This window comes from Athene noctua, chromosome 4 (genome assembly GCF_965140245.1).
Source record: "Athene noctua chromosome 4, bAthNoc1.hap1.1, whole genome shotgun sequence".
NCBI classification, from domain to species: Eukaryota; Metazoa; Chordata; class Aves; order Strigiformes; family Strigidae; genus Athene; species Athene noctua.
In genome coordinates this window covers 955,902-977,178 of record NC_134040.1, presented here as the reverse complement: position 1 = coordinate 977,178, position 21,277 = coordinate 955,902, and the positions used below count along the sequence as shown (strand labels likewise).

General features: G+C 50.6%; 1 protein-coding gene across 11 annotated transcripts in view; it reads right to left on the bottom strand.

Moving 5' to 3' along the window:
• Window positions 1-10,588: 10,588 nt before the first annotated feature.
• DYSF (dysferlin) overlaps window positions 10,589-21,277 on the bottom strand; it is a 101,857-nt gene continuing 91,168 nt past the window's right edge. For all 11 annotated transcript variants that reach the window (XM_074904214.1, XM_074904216.1, XM_074904222.1 and 8 more), the window contains 4 exons: window positions 20,802-20,980; window positions 19,995-20,104; window positions 19,527-19,674; window positions 10,589-13,665 (listed from right to left, as the gene is read on the bottom strand). In XM_074904214.1, the coding sequence (XP_074760315.1) occupies window positions 13,627-13,665; window positions 19,527-19,674; window positions 19,995-20,104; window positions 20,802-20,980 (476 nt within the window). In that variant the 3' untranslated portion in view covers window positions 10,589-13,626. The remainder of the gene's footprint in view (window positions 13,666-19,526; window positions 19,675-19,994; window positions 20,105-20,801; window positions 20,981-21,277) is intronic.

Sequence of the window (21,277 nt, the reverse complement as noted above, 5' to 3'; positions counted from 1 at the left end):
CCCAAATCCCCAGTCGGAGCAACTGGACTCCTATCGTGGCAATTAGTCTTTTGTCCAAGTTGGCAACTCTTTTCCCGTCAAGGTTTGGATGATTTACTGTGCTGGAATGGTCTGGTGAGGAGGTGGAGGGAAGCTCTCAACTGTTTAACTCTGTCGGCAATAAACCTCCCTTCTCCTTGTCCATCCTCATCCCCTCCTTCGCCTCGTTCTCACTCTCGCTGCAGATACAGACCAGGTTTCTCCCTTGTCAAGAGCTCACTGGGTGGTTTTGGTCAGGAGGTGGGAAGCAGCCCAGATTTCCACGTAGTCCACAGCTAGCCCGGGCCCTCCTGCTCCCCCAGTCCATGGGGCAGGGACAGGACACCCCGTTCTGGAGCTGAAGAACAGATGGTGGGGTGAAAGCAGCCACTGAAACAACCTCTTGTGTCCCACCGCTGCCACTCCTCGCCCTGGCCCTGACTTTCAGATACTTTCCTGTTCACGCAAGCAGCTCCGTGGTGACCTACCCCTCACCGTGATCTCAGTGCTACAGCCACAATATCCTTTTTTTTCCAACTTTCTGAGCCTCTCCACACTGTGTTTGCACAGGATGGGCACAAGTGGCCAGCATGGGGGCTGCCAGCGGGACACAAACCAGTCAAATGGCAGCAAAAATCCGGTTCATCCAGATTTCGGGAAGCTTCCAAACCCACCCAAACCTCAGTGCTTTCAATGACCATTTTGCAGAGGGAGACAGACGTCAGCCCCCACGCCTTACACCCAAAGGCACTTCCTAGGCCAACTCTCCCTTGTCACAGAGTTGTCATGACTCAGAATTAAACCTCACCACAAGCCAAAACAGGCAATGGCAGGGCCTGGAAAAATTTCAAGACTGTTTCACCCTCACACTCCGGTGTCTGGGACTCTTCCAGCCCAAATTCCCTGCAGAGGAAGGGTGCTGAGATGGCCACCATCTACCTTCTGCCTCTTTACAACCCATCCTCGGGGTGTTCTCAGGCTTTTCCCGCTCCCTCTCCAGGCATCTCCTTCCCCCAGGTCCCTCTGCCTGTGATTTCCAGAGGCTGAGCTCTTCCTCCACACTTACACATCCACGCAGGAAATTCACTGTGTATCTCACCCGCGTGGGCTTCCCCTTGCCATCAAAGTGTTGTAGCATCTTTCCGTTGTTGCCGGGTTCTCAGACATCATCCTAGAAAACACAGTCAGACACAGCTTTGGAAAATGGGAAGGGAACAGAAAAAGTCAAAATATTTTAACAAAAATCGAAACCTTCAGAGACTTCTTTTTGTTTCAGAATTTGCCTGCGAGCAATCTTTAAAGATATTTTAAAGTTTTGCTTTTAACTTTAGCATTTTCAGTCTATCCCTTTTAAAGTTTATAATTGTTTAAATAAGTTAAGCTTAATGAAGTTTAAAGTTTAGCTATGTTTTTATTAAGTGGGGGGGGGGTAATTCTTTTTCTTTTTTCGGTCAATCTGAAACGCAGGGCAGAGATATTTGAAAGGGTTTTTTCATTCCTTTTTTCACTTCACTGAGAAAAATGCTGGGTTTTCAATTTGGCCAATCTGAAGTGAGGTTTAAAGTTCATATTCTTTGTTTCATCAAGAAAAAAAATAAATCTCAGCTGTAGCTGGAAAGGCCTATCGACTGCCATACAACAGGCAGCAGCTACTTGGGCAAGGTAGACATTTGGTCTGACTGCTCTATCCTCATTTTTCGATGGAAAAATATATGAAAGAAAATTATTAGTTGCAGTAATAAAAATAATGATAATAAATGTCAGTAGAATGTTTGATGGGGAGAGTCCTCGATGCTTTGGCTAAAATAAAAATAGCTGCAGACAGTTCTTATTTGGTTGCATGTTTTCATTTTGAGTTTCGTTGTTTCTACCACAGAAGAAAAGGAGAGAAAATAAGGGTGACGTAAAACCACCAAATGTGACCTTTTCTTATTCTGTTTTAAACCAGAACAGTTTGGTTTTGCCATCAGGAGCCTCCCAGCTTCTTATGAGAACTTCTGAGTGAAATGAGCATTTCAAAATGCTTTTTTTTTTTTTTTCACACATTTTCAGGGAAAGCGTGTGCTTTTTCACCTGTTCCAGTGTTTGCTTTTATTCTCTGTCTGCCTGAGCGTGCTCCCCGTTTTGTGACGGCATGTTCCTCCCAGCAGAGCTGGCTTCTGGGATGAAAAACACTGCTTGGTTTAAAGATGATCCCTCTGCCAGTCTTGGAAAATTGGAAGGAAGGGACCTGCTGCAACCTGGAGTCCCAGCACCCAGCCCCTCCCTGGCACCACATCGTATACTCCCCTTTAGGAATTGATTGGCTTCAAATTATTTGGGTTTGATTCATCCCTTTTAGCCCTGTTTTGAGGCCTCATAGGTGGCAGGCTTGGATGAAGGATCCATATGCCTACTGTCAGCCATGCTCCAGGCAATCTTTTCCAGGTAAGTTAAAAAACACATTTTCACCCCGTACAAATTTTTGACATTTCAGCCGCAGAGTCTGGATACTCCATTATCTCGAGGTGATGAAGAAGCTGATATATCTGTTAAGGGGCTTTCCACGGTTGGGATGGAGGAGCAGGGAAGACGTGTTTGATAGTCTGATGTTTTTCCATCCTGCAACCCGCTAGCAGTTTTTCCTTTGCTTTTATTTCTTCTGCAGCGTTCACTGCACAGCTCACCGTATGTAAAAATAAACAGCCGGTTTCAAAAGCCTGTTACTGAAAAGTAGCGTTTAATGGTCTCCAGCGCTTCAGCTGGCCTCCCGCACTTTAATAGCAAGCAGACCTCACCGAATTGGGCAGCCTGGCATGGCTCATGCACCCGCCAGCATCCCAGAAATGGATTTCCTGCTACAGACCCTCTCTAGCTTCTCTTTCTCCTTGTCAGGGTGAGACTGGAGAGGGCTTGGACCAAAGGGCTTGGACCAAAGGGCTTGGACCAAAGGACTCTCATGTCCACGCAGCCCAATGGGATGCCAGTGGCTTCATTTGGGTCCACAGAGCAGGAGCTCAGAAGAGCTCAGAGCTGAGTGAAGAAGTATTTTCCCAATGCCATGATGAAGGCGAGGAGAGAATGGACAACTTCCCTCACCAGGGAGCTCTGAACTGTCTGAATTCAGGCTGTAGTTCTTCACAAACTTCACCCGTGACGGACGAAATGAACAGTTCAACACCAGTCCTCCACGGCCTTTTATTCTGGGTGAAATAAAGGGAGTAGGGCTAGTCCCAGCGCAACCAGTCACAGCCACTTGAACCACCTGCGTGGTGCCTTTCAGACTGGAAGTGCCTGATAGGTTCTGCTTTGCTAGAAGGAGGCGAGCACATAGTTAAATTTGCTTTTATTCCATCTCGCGGCACACTTGGAACCAGATTTATGGTGAGAGTGTCCATGCTTAGCAGGATATCTTTCCTTTGGAGACAGTGATGAGCATCCCGGGGACGTTGAAAAGAAAACTGACAGCTGGAGCTGCTGAGCCGCTAAAAAGCGGATCCTGTTACACCGGGTGCACCCAGCAGGAGCTGAGGGCTCTACAGCTCGCAGCTGAGCCTCAAGCAGCACCCGTTGTGCTGGAAAGCCTGAGGCACCGGGAGATGAAGCATCGTGAAGGAGGGGCCAACTTTGAGGGAAGGTCAAGACCCACTACGACCACAACTCATGCTCTAGCTGTGCAAAAAGCCTGAATGTATCCACAACCATTTTCTCTCTATTTTATCTCTTAGGCCAAGATTTTCTTTTAGCTCTTCTTGGTTGGGATTTATGGTTGTCAGAGTCCTCTGAGCCTTCTTCTTGCTGGGCTAAACAAACTTACATCTTCTAATCTCTTCCTACAGGGAGTCTCCATCCTCCCAGATGCCTCATCTCTCTTCCCTGCATTTGCTCCAGGTCCTTGGCTGACTCCTTTCCCCCCCAGTTTGGCAGGAAGGCTGAAGTTGCCCAGAATGGACCACGTTTGGGACAGATCCCCAGTTTGTGCTAATTTTCCCTGTCGCCCGGTTGAGACGGTGGGGGAGGTAGGAAGGAGGGGATTTTCCTTTTAAGGTTTGTTCTTTACGAACCGTTTGAGGATTAGTCAAGGTCTCCAACATTACTGTGTGGTTTCCCATGTTCAAGCCACGAGGAAGATGATACCAGCTGTCTCCGTTGCCCATAAGGTTTGTGTTTTCTGGTATTTCTTAAAAGAGCCAGCGCTGAAGGAAAGGTCAGAATGGCAGTTCTCATACGAAAATATGTGTATTTTTAGGTTTTTTACTTGCAAAGAAAATCTTGGAATTTCAAATCCCTGATTACTCAGTCAGCTAGGAAAAAAGAAAAAAAAAGAAAAAAGAAAAAAAAAAAGCTGCCTTTATATTATGCTTTCTATTTTCTTTTCTTCAGATTGCATAATTTCTAAAAAAGTAATGATTTTGAGGGGCCTGACTCCAGATTGCTCACAGTCCCCGGGGTAACAAAGAAAGGATGGGCGGCAGCACGCTATGGTGAGGGGAGCTCCACCAGAGCCGGGCTGAGTGGCACCTGGCCGACCGTCCAGCCCCGAAGAGAGACACTGCAAAGCCCCACCGCTGACCTTCCTCTCCCTCTAGAGTCACTGGGCAGCCCCAGGTCCCCGGACAGATCCGGCCCACCGCTGCGGTGACTCATCCCGACAGGTGCCAATTGTTCTCTGTTGACTATAGAAGAAGACAATCAATTCAGGCTTTGTTTTCCAGCCTACAGCCATCTACATTGCAAGCAGATGACTCTTCCCACTGTGTTTTCATTGGCAAACAGCAATCATAAATCTCTTGTCCATTTTTTTTCCCCTTTTCCATATCCACCAAATCCTATTTGTCTTTATTTGCTTCAGACAGAAGTACAACCTTGAGTCTGCTCCAAAGAGCAAAAAAATGGGATAAAGAGGCTGCTGCCTCCTCCACCAGCTGCCGAGCCGGCCCAGGCACTCCATCCAATTTAAGTGCCCTGGCTTCATGCTTTTCATAAACATGGGATTATGCTGTTTCCAGAGAAAACCACCAAAATCTCCCATCGTCGGGAGGTAGAACAGATGAATTTCTTTCCCACATGTTGAGGAGAAGGACGGAGAGGGAGAGGGAGGCCAGCTTTGAGAGAGCTGGGGCTTTCCTAATTTGAGAGGCTGTAATTCTCCACTCCTCCCGGGATGGCAGTCTTTGATGAGGTCTGGACACAAATTGATGGCAAACCACAAGTGAAAAAAGAGGAGAGGTTAGAGGAGAGAGGTGGAAAAGACCAAAGAGAAGCGGGGGGAGCAGAGGGAAGGTAAAGCTTGGCCACATGTGGCTTAGAGGAGCACTTCTGTTGTCATCAACCCACCGGACCCGTGATTTGAAGGTGTCTCTATGGCCACAGCCTGGTACACATCCCAGATCATCCCTCAGACCAGACTCACCCTCCCTCCACACTCCCAGTCTTCAGGCCACTGCTAAAATGTTGCCTGAGCCTGTAAACCACAGCACTCTGGCCACGGGGACGTGAAACATGGAGAACTTGAGTCTCTTCCCAGTGGACGGGGTGGAAATGGTTGAGATGAGGACAAGCCTTGTTCATCCTGCCCCGGGCACAGCGTGGACCCTTTGTACTGTAGGTGTAAGCCAAAGCCTGGCAGAAAGTACATGGTCCTCGAGACTTGCGGGGCAGACGCTGCGGGAGGAGATGCCGTGACCACCACAGTGAGACAGAGATGGCTGAGACCTCTCCGTGCCTTGCAACCTTGTGGGCATGATGGAAAGAGAGCACAAGGCACCTCTCCTTGCCGTGGTCTTGATTCGGTTCAAAGCGTGGGGCCATCATTCATTGATGTCCATGTTTTCTCTGCACAATTCTTCCACTACATGACACGTAGGCAGCACCCCCCAGGCCTGAGGAACCATTTGCTCTCATCTCCTGCCTCTGCTCCAGGAGGATGGAGAAGTGACAAAGGTTGCACGAGACCCTGCAGCGCTGATCCTCTTGTAGAAATCCTTTTGCAATCATTTAACATTATATTTGCAACCTAACGGGGAAAGTCCTTGCTCTGCACAGAAATGCTCAGCCCCACTCGGGGTTCTGTTCTGAGATTCTGCTTTGTCTTGTGGCTACAACTCCACACGAAGGTGCAAACGTGCCAACCTGGGCCACAGTCATGTTTGTTTTCTTGCCTTGTTGTTGTGGCTCGGTCATAGTGTCCTAGAGTCATAGTTGGGAGAAAAGAAATTTTTAGTCCTTGTTCTCCAGACTTGTTGATGGGATTCACTTGGCCACAAATAAACATCTCAGCTGGATCCCATCAGCTCCTGAAGACTGAACACAAAGTGGCTCCTCCAGAACTCTGAAGCAGGGCAAGACCCTTTGATGTCTTGATCCTGCACCAGCTGAGCGCTGCAAATGCTGCAAGGAGGGAATACAGTCCCCAGTCCTGATGCTGACCCCCCCTCCCTGGAGGCCAAGGGAACAGACAGTCTGTCTGTGCCCAGTACCTCAGGCGAAAGACAAAGTTTGGGCAGTGCAGCATCATTCAACCCTGTCTCAGCAAAGCAGCGGCTACAGCCACCCTTTACTGGGATTATTTTATCAACTCACAGGCTCGATGATTTTGAATATGGTCTGAAACTAATGCCAGACACCCAGCACCAGGTGCCCACGGAAAGAGGGACAAGCCCCTGCAGTAGAATGGGCTGGTTGCTAAAAACCTCCTGCCCGGGGAGCAGCTCACTGCCAGCCCCGCAGACCGGGGAGTCGAGGGGGCAGTGAAGGGACAGAGCACAGAGGAGAGCACAGAGCCGTGGTGGGTGTTCCTAGCACTGCTCACAGTTACCGACCTCAGCAGTACCTTGAATTCACCCCTAAACCTTGAGCGAGGGCTTCAACACCGGGAGGGATTACAACACGCTCTCTGTGCGTTGCAGAGCTGCTGCACTTTGCAGTGTCTTGTCAATCTGAGCTCCTTCGCAGCCGAGCTTTGGGTCCAGCAGAGCCGTGAGACACTCTCTGCCTGGGACGGCGGGTTGCTGCAGCCAGGATGGAGGAACAGAAACATTAAGCGCCAAATCTTGAGGGCACAGACACGGCTGGTTGCTGGAGACCCTCCAGAGACGGTGCCAGGGTAGAGCTGGCAGCATGGTTGTGTCTTTGTAAGGTGCCGCTGGGAGCAGAGAGAAAATATACAACCCATAAAACCTAATACCTATGTGGAGAAAAGTAGCCATGGTTGTGCCACTGACTTACTCCAGTCCCCATTCAGAGGACTGCCTAAGTAGATTATTTTAATTTTATGAAGCCAGTGACCATTTTTTCTGCCATGTGTACAGCTCCTGGCACCATAGTCCTGAATGAGCCCCTGGTAACACCAGCATCGTCAGCATTACTGTTTGTATTGTCACCACAGCATAAATAACTAAAAATTAATTTTAAATGCCCAGTAGTTATCACCTCAAGTAGCTCTGACCTGGAGCTTTCCAGCAGGAAACCTGGTTAAGGTGTATTTCTGCCTCCTCGCCCTATCAGGGACTTGTACAGGACCCAAAGGCTTTGGTAGAAATGGTCTCTCACACCATAAACGTCAGGCCGTGGCAGAGTTAAGCCATCCATGGCATAAGAAGCGCCTGCTCTTGCTCCCGTGCCAATCCCAGAGCTTTGCACTGCTGGGAAAAATGATGGTGGGCATCACCAGCAGTGCCGGGGAGCCGCCAGCCGTGCAGGCTGTTGGCCCCGGAGCTGCCGGAGGAGAAGCTGGGACACGGAGCACCCAGCGCCAGGGGACCCCATTCGACACGCCTGGTAGTGGGTGCAACTGTGCAACGTTCCTCCTGATGGATGAGGAGCCCTGATGCTGCTCCGAGGCAGGGACAGAGTGGCCAAGGGCCAGGGGGCCAAGCAGCCCAAAAGCCCAAAGCAGAGACCGAGTTGCACTCAAAGGTAAAAGAAATTTTCACAGCACTTGGGCCTGCTCTGCTGCAAAGCGTGTTTAAAGCATCGGATATTTGAGGAGGCTGGGATGGGAATGGGAAAAGCAGACAGGGCAAAAAAAGCTCATTTTCCCTCTGGAAGCTGAGGCACGGTGGAGACGAAGACGCGGTAGTTTCACGCCCCATTGCTTGGGTGTCTCCATCCTCCCTCGGTGGGAGCCCAGAAGGCGAAGCGTGCGGATCGCCACAAAGCATCCCCCGAGCGCGGGGCGTTTGGCTCGTCTGCAGCAACGTGGACAAGGCTGGCAGCTGTCCCGGCAGCGATGGCACGGTGCTGTCCATGGAGAAGGCTCGTAGCAAGCTCAGGCTATCAGCCCAGGAGCTCCAGAGCCAACGGAGCAGCCTTTATACTCATCATAACCCTCGCTATGCTTGCTTATGCCAGGACCAGCAAACACCATTCTGTGTCTGGGAGCATTTTAAGGGGTTAGGCCTCAAGTTAAGACTGAAATGAGTTGTGTCACTCGAGGCCAGGGCTATTTCTGCCTTCCCATCTGAAGATTAATGGACTTTGGGGCCAGGAGGCCACAACAGTCTCCTCTACAGAACATCCCGTTGGATCAGCTCTCCTGGCCCGCCTGCACCAGGCGTGTTCCCACCCTGTCAGCAGGTAATGAGCAAAACCGACCGCAGGGCCCGTCCTCAGGGGTTAAACCAACAAACACAACTGCAAGCGGCTTCACAAAACGTTTTTTTATGGCAGCGCCTTGATCTGGTTCCCACCCCTCGCCCCCCTCGCCCTGCACCACCTCAAACCACTTCATTGCAAGCCACCCTTCTGGGTAGAAACTTCTCTCTTCTGAGCAAGTAAGACCAGGCGATGAATACAGAATTGTTATTATTGAAGAGAAAAATCGGTTCAGCTTTTTTGCTAGTTTTTTTTTTTTTCGAATGTGCCAGCAAGGCTGCTGGAGGTTATGGGAGTTCAGCCCCCGAGCGGGGTGGCAGCTTTCCAGCCCCTTGTCTCACTGCCCTCCGGCTCACGGGGCTGAGCCCAGGCAGTGTGAAACACAACGGGGTGTTGTCAGGGCAGCCCCGAAGGAGCTCACACACTTCATAACTCCAGCCTTAAATCATACACAGCATCAAGTTGGCAGCTGAGGAAATAATAAAAAAAGAAGCATCACGACAGTGTTCGAGCAGCAGAACATTTTGCAATTAACTTTTGCACAGACCCGTGCATGGGCAGGCACAGGCACACGGGCAAGACTCGTCCCCTCGTCTCTGCCACCCGCTCCCCCTCAGCAAGGACCGTCTCCCTTGTGCCTTCAGCGTGGTGACACAGTTTGTCACCCTCTGGGACTTCCCACTGATGTGTGGGGTGTGAGAGGCTGCGGTGGGGCTGGGCACACTGGGTTTGGACAATGCCAGCCCAGAGTGCCTGCTCGAATCCCGGCGTCATCCTCAGATGAGGTCTAGGACATTCGTGTCTCCTCTTTCCCTGCCACCCTTGATCCCAGGCACCATCCGAAAACATGATGCAGTGGAGAGGATCTCCTGTGCCGAAGCAGGCAGCAGCCACCTGCACCCTTCCAGAGCAATGGAGAGGTGTCTGGGGGGGGATTCAGGCACAAATAAACCCCGTCTCAGCAGCAAATCTCCCTGCGTACCTGGAGCATCAACTTGACACAGCCTGTTGGTGCTGAAGAGCTCTGAAAAGTGTCAGGAGAGTTAATCCTTGGGTCACTCTGGATGATTGCCAGATGAGTCTGTCTCTCTGAGGAAGAAGCAGACCCAGACCCAAAGGGACTCGCTGCTCTCTGAAGTCCAGAAATGGGAAAAGGAACAGAGAGGAGAAGGGGAAGGGTCTTCACGTGGGCTGAGAGCTGCCAGGGCCGAGTCCTGAGAAGGATCTGGATATTCACCTTCCAGCACCTCAGGCCCGTCCTCATGAGAACAGAGACGTTCACGCCCGGAGCGGCTGGAGGGGGTGAGCTCCTGCTGCAGCAGGAGGGTGAAATCTGTGGGATCCTTCTGCCCTCTCCCCTTACGCTGCCATCCACCCCCTGTCCAGCCACCTGCCTTTCAGTGGGCGTATTTTGGATGTTCAGGTTTGTAAATGAACCAGCCATCCACCTCTCTGTGAGGGACTGACCGGGAAAATGCTGAAGGTTGTCTCCTCAAAGCCACGGAGAGCAGGAGCTTCCCACGGCTCCTCACCCACCCCACTCACCCCCGTGTGCCTCCTCCCGCCTCACGGGATGCTCCAGATCACAGAGCAGCCTTGGGAGTTGCCACACGCGGTCTCCCAGCTCACGGGACAAGGCGCGTGACCCCCCCCCCCGTGAAGCCTACACGGTGCCAGGGACTGGGGGCCGCTCACAGAGCGCCGGGGAGCACACACAGCTGGGTCACGTCACGGTTCCACAGCGCGGCGTCTCGGGTGCGAAGTGCGAGTGGCAGAGGTACGAGCAGCTGCGTTACCTAGGAGGACTGCAACCCCCCTCCCACCTCTGTCCTCCTTTCTCCACACTGTTCTCTCCTCCTGCTTCTGCTCCCTTGCTACGGGAGCAGAGAGAAACCGCCGTTTCCCCATCCTGTTCCTTCCAGCTGTATTTTTGCGTTCCCACACCAAAGAGGGACGGTGCCATAATTCCATCAACACAATAAAACACACCAGGAAGCAGAAGGTTTCAGAGCATTTCATTTGTAACCACAGTGCATTTTGCATTATCGTATATAAGGCATAGACAGGTGATACATACGTCTTACAGCCATTTCAAACCCCTGAATAACAGGGAGCCACGGGGAATATTTTATATAGGTCCTACCTCCTGGCTGGCTTTGGTGGAGAGACATAATCGAGCTACGAGGGCCCACAGTCAGGTGCAGAGATGGACGTGGCTGCTCCAGCAGCAATGCAAATGGGATTGAATCGGTGTTTTCAGACACTCAGACTTGATTTTACCCACCACAGAGTCTTCTTGGCATGAAAATTGGCCCTGCGGCCTGGACAGGATGGCATGCAGGGCTGCAACCCTTCACCTCTCCTTACGCAGCTGGATGCCCTGGATCCTGCTCTCCCATCACTGATGACCCACTGTGGTTTGTCAGGGAAGAGCTGCTGGTAAGTGCTGGGGAATAAAATATGGTTTCTCACTGGGAGAGGCTCTGGAGGGGTAACACACAGCTGTGTTTTGGTAGAGTTGCTTGTCTCTGCTGATCGTTGTGATAGGAAAGGTGATGGGCACCCAGTGTTCTGCCTTCAGGCATGGGGCACTCATCTCTTTGGGGCTCTTGGCACCGAGATTTTGTTTCTGAAATAGGTAGGGGTCCCAGGACAATAATGCCAAGGTGAGAAATTTGACAGTCTCTGCAAACCCAAGCAAGGAATTGAAATAACGAGCCTGATTTCCCACGGTGGGGAGGAGAGCAAGGCAACGCCAGCCCTCGGCAAGAGAAGCAGACACCCCCCGGCAGAGCTGGGTCATGGGGAAGAGGTGCAAGGACCAACCACCCCACCATTCTCAGAAAATATAAACCCCAAAACTCATTGAGATGCAAACACAAGCAACTTTCATCCTCAGCTCATCAGATCCTGAGGGAGAAAGCATTGCGGAAAATTTGACCAAGACCTGGTAGTTTGATAGTGGCTAATAAAAGGGGGTGTGGAGGCGAAACGAGGTTGGGAGGCTCCGAGGGAAAAAACTGAACAAACGCAAAAATGAAGCATTTAACTGGGCCGGTAAAATGAAACCCCCACCCTGGGGCGTGCAAGCCCAGAGCCGACTTCACCACTCAAGCTTTCGGCAGAGGGCTGGTGGATGGGCCAAGCCTCAGGGGCAAGGACGGGTTTCTACAGCTGCACGTTCTCCTCGTCAAAGGCACCGTCCTCACACGTGGCAGCGAGCTCCCCTGTGCGATCCGGGTGCTGTTACAGGACTGAATAACAAGGGATTTAGTGCTCAACGCATTACATCCCGATCCAGCAAAGCAATTAGGCTTGGGCTTTTAGTCCCTGCCTTCTGCTAAGCACAGGCTTAAGTGCCTTGCTGGAGCAGGGCAGGAGCTTACATGAGCAGTTTGTCCTGAGGAACTCCTCTCCCCCGGGATCACTTTTCACTGCTACTTGCTCTCACATGTCACGCTGAGCAGCAGCAGCTCCAGGGGACAAATAAAACCAAGGACGACGTGTCTCATCCTGCTGAAGGGCAGGGGGGGAAGATCCCTTTGTCATCAGAGGGGCGGTAGCAGAAGCCAGGCGGTGCGGAGCAGCAGGACAGCTCTCGCAAAGGGACATTTGTTTTCATGCCTGATGCTCCTTGTTCTGGGAGGTGGTTCCTTGCAGGATGAGTGGAGGCAGGATGAAAATTTGAGGCTAATGCTGTTTTGATGAGCACCCTCGCATGGCCTGAGCCAGCGCTACAAAACACTAGAAATCCCCTTGGTCCACACTGCTCCGTCCGACTGCAGCAGCAGCGAGACAGACGGACAGGAGGAGGGAATAGAAAACAGCAGAAAATGTCTCAAGAATGTCATCCCAGCCCTGTCACAGCTGCCGTTTGCTCTGTGGGAGGCTGAGCAAGACCTGCAGGGTATGTCTCATAGTAATTTGTTTGCAAAGCAGAAAACAAACAAGCCTGCTTCCAAAGGTGCAGGTTGTCTGCCTCATTAGCGCCCAGCAGCCCCGGGTTTGCGGCTTACACTGCAGTCTGGTGTGTGCTGTGTGGCTTAAGGATGGTTGGGAGCACAGGAGAGAAAAAAAAAAAAAAAGAAAAAAAAAAGACTAATACATTCACAGAACTGTGGCTGCAGGGGTTGCATAGAGCAGGCGAGGAGAAAAGCAAAGTCCACATGCAGTGCTGTGCTCCTGGGATTGCTCTCGGGGTAGGGCTCAGCCCGGCTCCGCTTTCTGCTGCTACAGCCCTGGGCTTGAAGGGAGGCACGTGGGACTGGAGAGGTGAAAAAGCAGCTCGGAGGGAAAACAAAATCCAAAAAAGCATGAGCCAGACTGTGCAGTCCTTCGTGAGCGCAAAACTCAATGGGAGTTTTGATCTTAGCAATTATCACCGACTCCTGCCCAGGGTTTTGCACCTCAGCCTTTTCCCTGGGTCCTGTATCTTGTGGGTTTCTCTCTCTTTGGGAACGTGTCAGCCCAGGGTGTGGGTCTGTGCAGCACACGTCCCCTTCAGTGGGCTTTATACGCGTAGAAACCAGGCAATGCACATTGCACAGCAAGGGAAAACCGGGGCTTGTTCAGAGCGCAAAGAAAATTGTGCTCAGAACCCGAGAGACTTTGGCTTGCACGTGTGGCCTGCGCCAGCAGCCTGCAACTCCTCTGCTAAGGTCTGCAGTATCTTTGTACACTCACAGATATATATGAAAAGGTCCTTTCCTCCCCCACCCTCTGCAGTTGCGCACTGGGAGCTGAGCTTTACAAATCAGAGCAGCTTAACAAAAAAAAAAAAACAAAAAACAAAAAAAAGGGACAGACAAAGAAGTAAAATAAGAAACACTTCAGAGTAGGTATTGTTTATGTGCTGGAGGTGGGATTCTGCATCCTGCACCAGGGTAAGTTGTATCTTCATCCTGGCAGCAGCCTAGGCCTGGGTGAGGCTGTTCCTTCTCCATCTCCATCCGATGTGATCCAGTGCAGAGCCACAGCTTCTCTCCAAAATCCCCAGGCAGGCACCGGACCTTGCAGGTGTTTTCCAGCACAGCTTCAGTTGAAAGGTTTCACCAGTTTCATAGCAGCATAGTTCTAGAAGGATGGAAAAACAAGGGGAGGAAGAAAAAAAGAAAAAAAAAAAAAAAAGCTGTTTTGAAGCAGGTACAGCAGGGTGGCACGTGGAGGTTAAAAGATTGGGGAGGGACATGGCATAGAACTGCAGGTGGGGCTGGAATCAGGACAGGCCAAGCTCCCAGCCCCCGCCTGCAGAGACGAGCAAGCAAAGGTGTGTTCCCACTAGCAAGGGCAGTAGAAAGCCCAAGACACGTGAGAAAACTGGTCTTGCCTTCTCCAGTAGAATCACAAGCCCCAAGCAGAGTCACTCCTGGACTTTGCTCCTTCCACCAGTTTTTAAAATAAATTTTCACCTCTTCGTACCCTTCTAAAAAATTTGGCACCATCCCAGTGCCCAGACGCTTTTCTTGTAGGGGAGGAGACACGTCCAGCTCTTTGCTGAGTTGCTGCAGCCTCCTGGTGCCCCTTCCCCTTATGCTGCTGCCCCGCAGACCCTGAGCTGGATTCTCTACCCAAGCCCTGACCTCGCATCCTTATGGCTCCCTCTCCCCATGATCCCCCCAGAACTCATCCTCTCTGTTGTTGGGCTGGACCTTTTGGGAAGGGGCCCTGGCCCCGGTCTCTGCGCATCCCCCAAGCCATGCCATGAAGTTTTCTGGTGATGGCTGCTTTCCATGGGCCAAAGCCTGCCCCCAAGGTCCCACCAGCAACCAGCTGGGCTGAACAGCAAGAGGACGGTTCTCAAGCCTTGGCCCACCCTGATTTAGACCCTTAGTACAAGCCTGGGCTGCAGGTCCATGGACTATCTCCAAAGAACCTGCCAAAAGGAAACCAAGAAAGGCAAACCCATTGCTGATTTTTGCTTCTCTGACTTAACACCTCAGCCATCCGTTTCAGCATCACCATTTGCTGTGGGGTTTGTTCCTCAGAGCAAACACCCCAGGCAAGACCTCCCCGTGCCTGTTTTCTGGGGTCTCTACTGTTAGTGCACGGTGAAGTGTGGGGCTGCCGTAGAAAATGAGGCGTCACAGTATTTTAGCCTATTTTCCATGCATGTTCCCTCCTTGAAAGAACATGACAGCACTGTGAAAAAGAATAAGCTGTGTAAACGCTGCTTATCAAGACCACAAGGAAATTACAGACGAAGACGCACGCTGAGGTCGTTTGGAAAGAGCTATATTTAAAGTAGCTCTGATTCAAACCCCTGCGACCACATACTAGCCAGTTTGGAAGTCCCTCCCAAGCATATTGAATTTAATTGGTACAGGATGTTCTATCACTCTGTCGCTTTAAAAAAAAAAAAAAAAAAACAAAAAAAAAACAACTTTGGAAACAAAGCATAGTGCTGGTTACCAGCGAGATCTTTGGAGGAACAGGGGGAAAAAAATAAAAATTAAAAAAAAAAAAAACAAAACACCAACACCAAAACACACAACAAAAGTAAAGTCTGACCAAAGGCATCTTGATAAATTACAACGTGTAGCAAATTATGAGGCAGTTCGCCAACTGAGGATTTCTAATAATGCCATAAATCAAGCACGCAAAGTTAGGGCAGTTTACCAGAAGTCATTAGAAAAGCCTCCAGTGACATATAACCTTCGAATTCATTATCCATCCATTTGTCTTTCAGAGTCTATCCTCCAAAATAGTCCTATTTTTTATGATTTGACTGGTTGCATTCTGGAGGGTAGCAAGTTTTCTGTCCAGCTATGAATTCGTATTAACAAAGTGTTGAAAGCCAAGCAGGATTATCAATCAGCGCAGAAAGGGAGCTGTAATTAGAATTAATGGCAATGGCAGCAACGCTGGGCTTGCAGAGCACAAACAGAGCTCGAAAAGGTAGTAAACATTTTCATGGTGCTGCAAAGCAGAGCTGACTCCAGCTGGAAGTGGCGTTAACATTTTGCTATGGTGGTCGCCACAAAAATCTTTACAGTAATCACCGCTGCAGGGAGATAACCTCACCGCCGTGTTCCCTACGCGGCACGGGGGCAGAAACCCGGGCTGGGCTTTGATAACCTTCTCTTCTGACCTTGTGTCTAACCCAAGACTTTCACTCAACCGTTCTGGTGGCAGAAGGCAGAGCTCCTCTCAGCTGTGGCAATGTCGGATGAAAAGTCCATCAAAATCACGGGACCTTTCCTAAAGGAGCGCTGCTGGCCGGGAGCACAGGGTGGAACTAGAGCATATCTTGTAGAAAGACATTCGATCCCGATGCACAGACGCCTCGAGCAGCAATGAATTTACCACAACCTTTGGCGATTTGTTCCAATGGTTAATTGCCCTTCGTCTCAAAAATTAGCATCCTATTTCCACTGGAATAGTTCCTCTAACTTCAATGTCCAGCTACTGGATCTCATTAGCCTTTCATCTGTTGTTTAAGGAGTCTTCTGATGTCAAGTTAAATCTAAGGACCATCTAAGGAAATCATGTAGGAAATATCCAGGGAATGCTGTTCCCAGAGTCCTAGCTTGTACAGACCATAATGACAACCACTCTGCAGAGAAAGCTAAGGCAAACCAGCGAGTAATCTAACACTAAGACTGGGTGGAAGAGCCCAAGTTAAAAAATGAGGAACCTCAGAATATCAGATTTTCAACATTTTTTCCCATTTTTGTAAAACTAGACAACTTTTTTTCAAATGGAAATTTGCAATACCATGCAGTTTTCCACCCAAACCCAAAAGGTTTTTCAGCTGGAAATGGCCTCTCACCCACTGAAATGAGTTGCTCTGTCAATAGTTGCACTAATGGCAACGGATTTCTTATGGACTTGTGCCTCAATTTTCCACGCTGCTGCACTCCCAGCTCCCCACGGATCCTGATGAACCTCCTCTTCATCCCAAACAACTTCCAGGCCCTTCCTCCCTTCTGCAGGTCTCCCCCTGCTCCTTCCAGGGACCCCCGAGCCCACCAGAGCAGCCCCAGCATGTTCCCTGGCTGGAAAACAACGGCTGGTTGCACAAAGCTCTCCTGGGAAAGAACCTTTGAAGAGGAGCCGAGAGGAGGAATGGGAATATTTTTATCCCAGCCCATGATCCATCACACATACTCTGTGTCCTGAGGAGGGAGGCAGCACAAAGGCACCACATCTTCAAAGGTTTCTGAGGCTGTGAAGTAGCTCTAAAGGCTGGTTTGCAGAGTATTCTGCAATATAACGTTTAGAAAATACTTCCCGGGGGTGTAAAGCATCTCCTGATGACTATTCTGAACAAGACCAAGACATCAGCTTCTTCATTCACCGAAAACCCTGAGCTTTTGGGAACTGCTGTTTCTGGGCAGTGCTGCTGGGAACCACCGGCAGCCCTTCGCCGTCGCGGATGGAAGCACACGGCTTTCACACGGGACATTTGCTCTTACTCTCCAGCTACTCTGACCACAAAGCTGGGACTGTGGGTGGAAGCTTTCAGCACTGTATGGGGAGTAGGAAGAAATTTCTTTTTTTAAATCCCATTTTTACACCAAGAGCCAATGCAAATGCCCTGGTTTTGCTGTCAGGGGAGGTTCCTGCCTGTCTGGGGTGGAGGGTGACCTGCCCAGGTTAGCCTGGCTCACGGGACCATTACATTTCCCAGGGCGTTTTGTGGGCAGATGTGTCCTGGGTACAAAATATATCATCCTTCAGTGACCTCAGGCAGAGTCCAAACAGGACAAAATTTGGACCCAGAGGTCAGACTTCTCTGGCAGCATCTGGTGTGTGGTACACAACGCTCCCAGGTGGAGAGGCTGTGTGCAGGCAGGGGCATTCAGACTGCAGGGAGGGCATTCAGGGTGCAGGCAGGGAATTCAGGCTGCAGGCAGGTCCCAGGGCTCCTGTGGAACCAAGGACTAGCCACTGAAAAGCAGTGACTGGGGGGACCCTGGAGGTCCCAGCAGAGGGTCCCAACAAGCAGAAAGCTGTGGAAGAGCTCTTCACGCCAGGCCAAAAGGGCAGCAGGAGCAGGAAAACAGTCACGTCCCTCTGCAGCACCCCCAGCATCCCTGCGTCCCTGCTCCTGACCCCCTGCCCGCTCAGACTGACGCTCCACATGCCCACCAGGATTCCCTCGGGGTTTCCCTGCCGTCCCCCACCCCTCTGCCCGGGCTGAGGGGGCAGGACACACACCAAACCCCCTGCTCGCAGCGCGGGACCTCGAAACTGCACGTGTAGTGGCAAGATTGCATACGCAGCGCTAAACGCAGCGAGGTCCTGATTTTAAACAGGCCCTGATGGTGCTCCTGGCACACAAATCAGAACAGAAGTGAGGAGGGATTGTTTTTCCACGCATTTAATCAGGGAGGTAACGGTGATCCCCGCCAAAGGTCAGGATGCCAGGGGCATCCTTCATAGCAAACCATCACCAGCACAATTGCCAAATTTAGGGCCTGATGAAACGGGAGAGGAACTAAATCTCCAAGTAGATACAGAACCAGCGACCTCAAAAATCTAATGGAAGCTGGCCAAATACACAAAAACAGAAAAATTCCATGAAACATGGCCTTACTTTTTCGAAATATGACTAAAAATTGACCCGACCAAAACGAAATTAAATACAACAACATTTAGCTAGGAAACAGGGAAAAATCCCAAGTAATAATGACTGTAAATCAATATTTATAGTTTGCGAATTTTTTTCTCCTCTCAACATTGTTTTTATATGATACCGCTGGCACGAATGAAAAGCCACTTGCATCTTCAGGGAAACACTGAGTTCTTCTTGGTCAGAAAGGCTGGGATTTGGTGCTTGACATAAAGGGGGGTCTCCAGGAGTGGCTCTGAGCACAGAGCAGGGAGGGGGCGATGCAGCACAAATCTGCATTTGCACAATTATTTCCTCCTTCACACTGCTTAGCACCTCCGGAGCAGTTTCTCCAGCAAGGCAAAGCATCCCAGCCCTTCCCATGGATACGAAGATAGAAAGATGGGGAGAGCCATGAACCAGTCCCATCCCCTTTTTTCTCGACGGGAACAGCCGAGCATGCACGACTTCAAATCATCTGAAAGTGATTACGACGGCGAGGAGAAATTCCACACCTCGCTTTTCGGTTGCGCATTGCAGGCACACAAAGCCATCTGCAAAAGGCAGCCACGTTCTCTCACAAGAAGTTATAAATTACGCCAATGAGTTCTTTTATAAAAAAAAAAAAAAATCATATACAAGGAGCAGAATTTGTTAAGTGCTGGAAAGAGAGAGGCGGGTCATTTTTCTTATCAGTTTGAGAGGAGGGGAAATGGCATCCAAGAGCCAGCATGAATTATTCCACTGCTGTAGAAACAGAGGAGGATACAAAAACCCATCCGAAGCCAAACTGGAAGGCCAGGGCTCCATTATTTATTTATTTTGTTTTGCCAGTGGAACTGACAGTAAGGCAAGAAAAAGCCACTTTCTTGATGAATGAGGTGAAAGCCCTCCTCCTCGTTTCAGACATTACATTGGTATAACACGCTCCAAGCCTTGATAACAAGAGTCGGGGCTGCCCGGACGCCTGTGAACCCCCTGCACCTTTAAACAATTCCAGACCGATGCATTTTTTGCCACTGCTCAGCCCTGTAAAATGGCCTCAACTCTAGTTAGGCTGCGTGTTTGTCAGGGATTTTCCCACCAAGCCCACACCACCTCGGGCATCAGCTGCTCGAACCTCTTTGGAAACGACCAATCAGCCTCGGCGTCATTAGACACGAATTGAAGCACAGGCACAAGGAGCTGAGCTCCTTGAAGCGAGTCCGTAGCAGAGACCAGAAACACAGACTCTCTTTTTGCCCCATCACGGGCCACTGGGTTGTTCCTCAGCACGGGACTTTGCAGCCACGTACACTGGGACCATCTCTGTCACCACAGAGACCAGGGGAACACCCAAGACCTTGGTCAGCCCCCCTGTCCTCTCCCACACCCACCGTACCGGGAAGGCGTAGATGAAAATCCCCAGGAAGAGCAGCAAAACGAAGAGCACGATGGCCAGGACAAGCACCCACTTGTACCGCCGCCACAGGATGTACTTCAGGGTCTTGTACGGGGAGGTGAACCATAGGAAGGAGGTTTCCGGGCGCCTGGAGCCAAACAAAGTTGAGGTCACTTCTGAGTTTCACCCTCCCGGATCCCCAACGCCATGAGCACGCCCTGCTGTAACGAGCTGGCTGCTGACCCTGCAGACCCACAGCCCTCGGGGTAGACGGTGTCAAATGGTGCTCCAGGCCACCCTGGGTTGTCTCAGCTCCTACACTCTGAGCACCATCAGTTCAGAAACGGAGCCTGCACAGGACCAAGCCCGTTGCAGAGAGCAGACCTCAAACTGGGACCCCAGATTTTCAGTTAGCTCCTTGAGAAATTTGTGCCCCGGTGGTTACTTTGCCGTTCAAGATGTTCTTACTTGGGGTCCTCCAGCCTGGGGTTCATGTTTGGCTCATCCCGACCCATGCCAGCTGGCCGCTCTTCATGCTCTTGTTCGGGCACTATTTCCAAAGTCATTTCCAATTTTCCCTGCGTGAGTTAAACAAAAATAAACTTGTAAACAGAAAAAAAAAAAAAAAAGAGAGGTGAGAAATGAACATATGATGCAAAATACTGATTGGGGAAAGAAAAGCTACTTTGAGTGTAACCCAACCACTACCAACAAGGACCATGAGGACCCCAGTAAGAGCAGATTTCATACAAATCCCTCACCTGCTCACTACAATGTTCTCAGCAGATATCCCAGGACATCTTAAATGTCTCTGACACCCAAGTTCAGGCAACCAACGCAGGGGTCTTTTGCTGAACGACTTAATTCCCTTCCTGGCCTCCCTTACCTATGTTGAACACTCGCCAAGGACTTGAACAGGAGCCCAGACACTTACATTTAAATACATCAGTCTGACAGCTGGAACCTTTCCCTGGTACTTGTCGCAACACAACATCATTAAGAATAGATGTGATACAGAGTCAAATTAGGTGGCATGTTCCAAAAAACACAGCAAAAATCCCACAGAACAAACGATTTCTTCTGAGGCCTTTGCATGGTGCTGGACAAATCCTGGAAAACATCCAGCTGACAAAAGCTGGTCCGGTTTGTAAAATTTGCAGCCCAAGACAGCAACGCTTGCCCTGAGCTTGGCTTCCTGCATGAACCTGGCCCAGCCACATCCTTCCTCGATGCTCTGAGAGTCCCCCAAGAGAACACATGAAGAGGCCACCTTACCGCCAGGATCTTCTTCTGATCCTGCTCAGCAACACAGGGCCACCACCCCTTGACAGTTTTCTGCTCAAAGAGTGACACAAAGCGCCCTGAAGACAAGGTCTCATCTACCAGCTCTGAGGAGCACTTCTCAGCGGTCTTGGCAGGTTTGGGCATCCTGTTGAGATCCATCTGAATGGAGCCTGCAAGGAGGAACGTTACTGGGAGACACCTCGGTGCAACAGGACCTTAAAATGTGGACTCTTTCCCTGAAGAAATATTCCCTGTGGCACCCTCCTGACCTCAGGGGGCTTGGGCAAACACCCACAGAGCAAGGGGGAGAGCGGGCTCAAGTGTGGCCCTATTTATTGTTTTAGCCAGTGGGTCTTCCTAGGAATTGAGCGCTTGGCATCGCCGTCGTGCTTAGGAAGACGGGAGCCGTGACGTCCTTCTAGGAGGTGCTGCAAAATATCTGCTGACCCGCACAGCTGTGATGATCT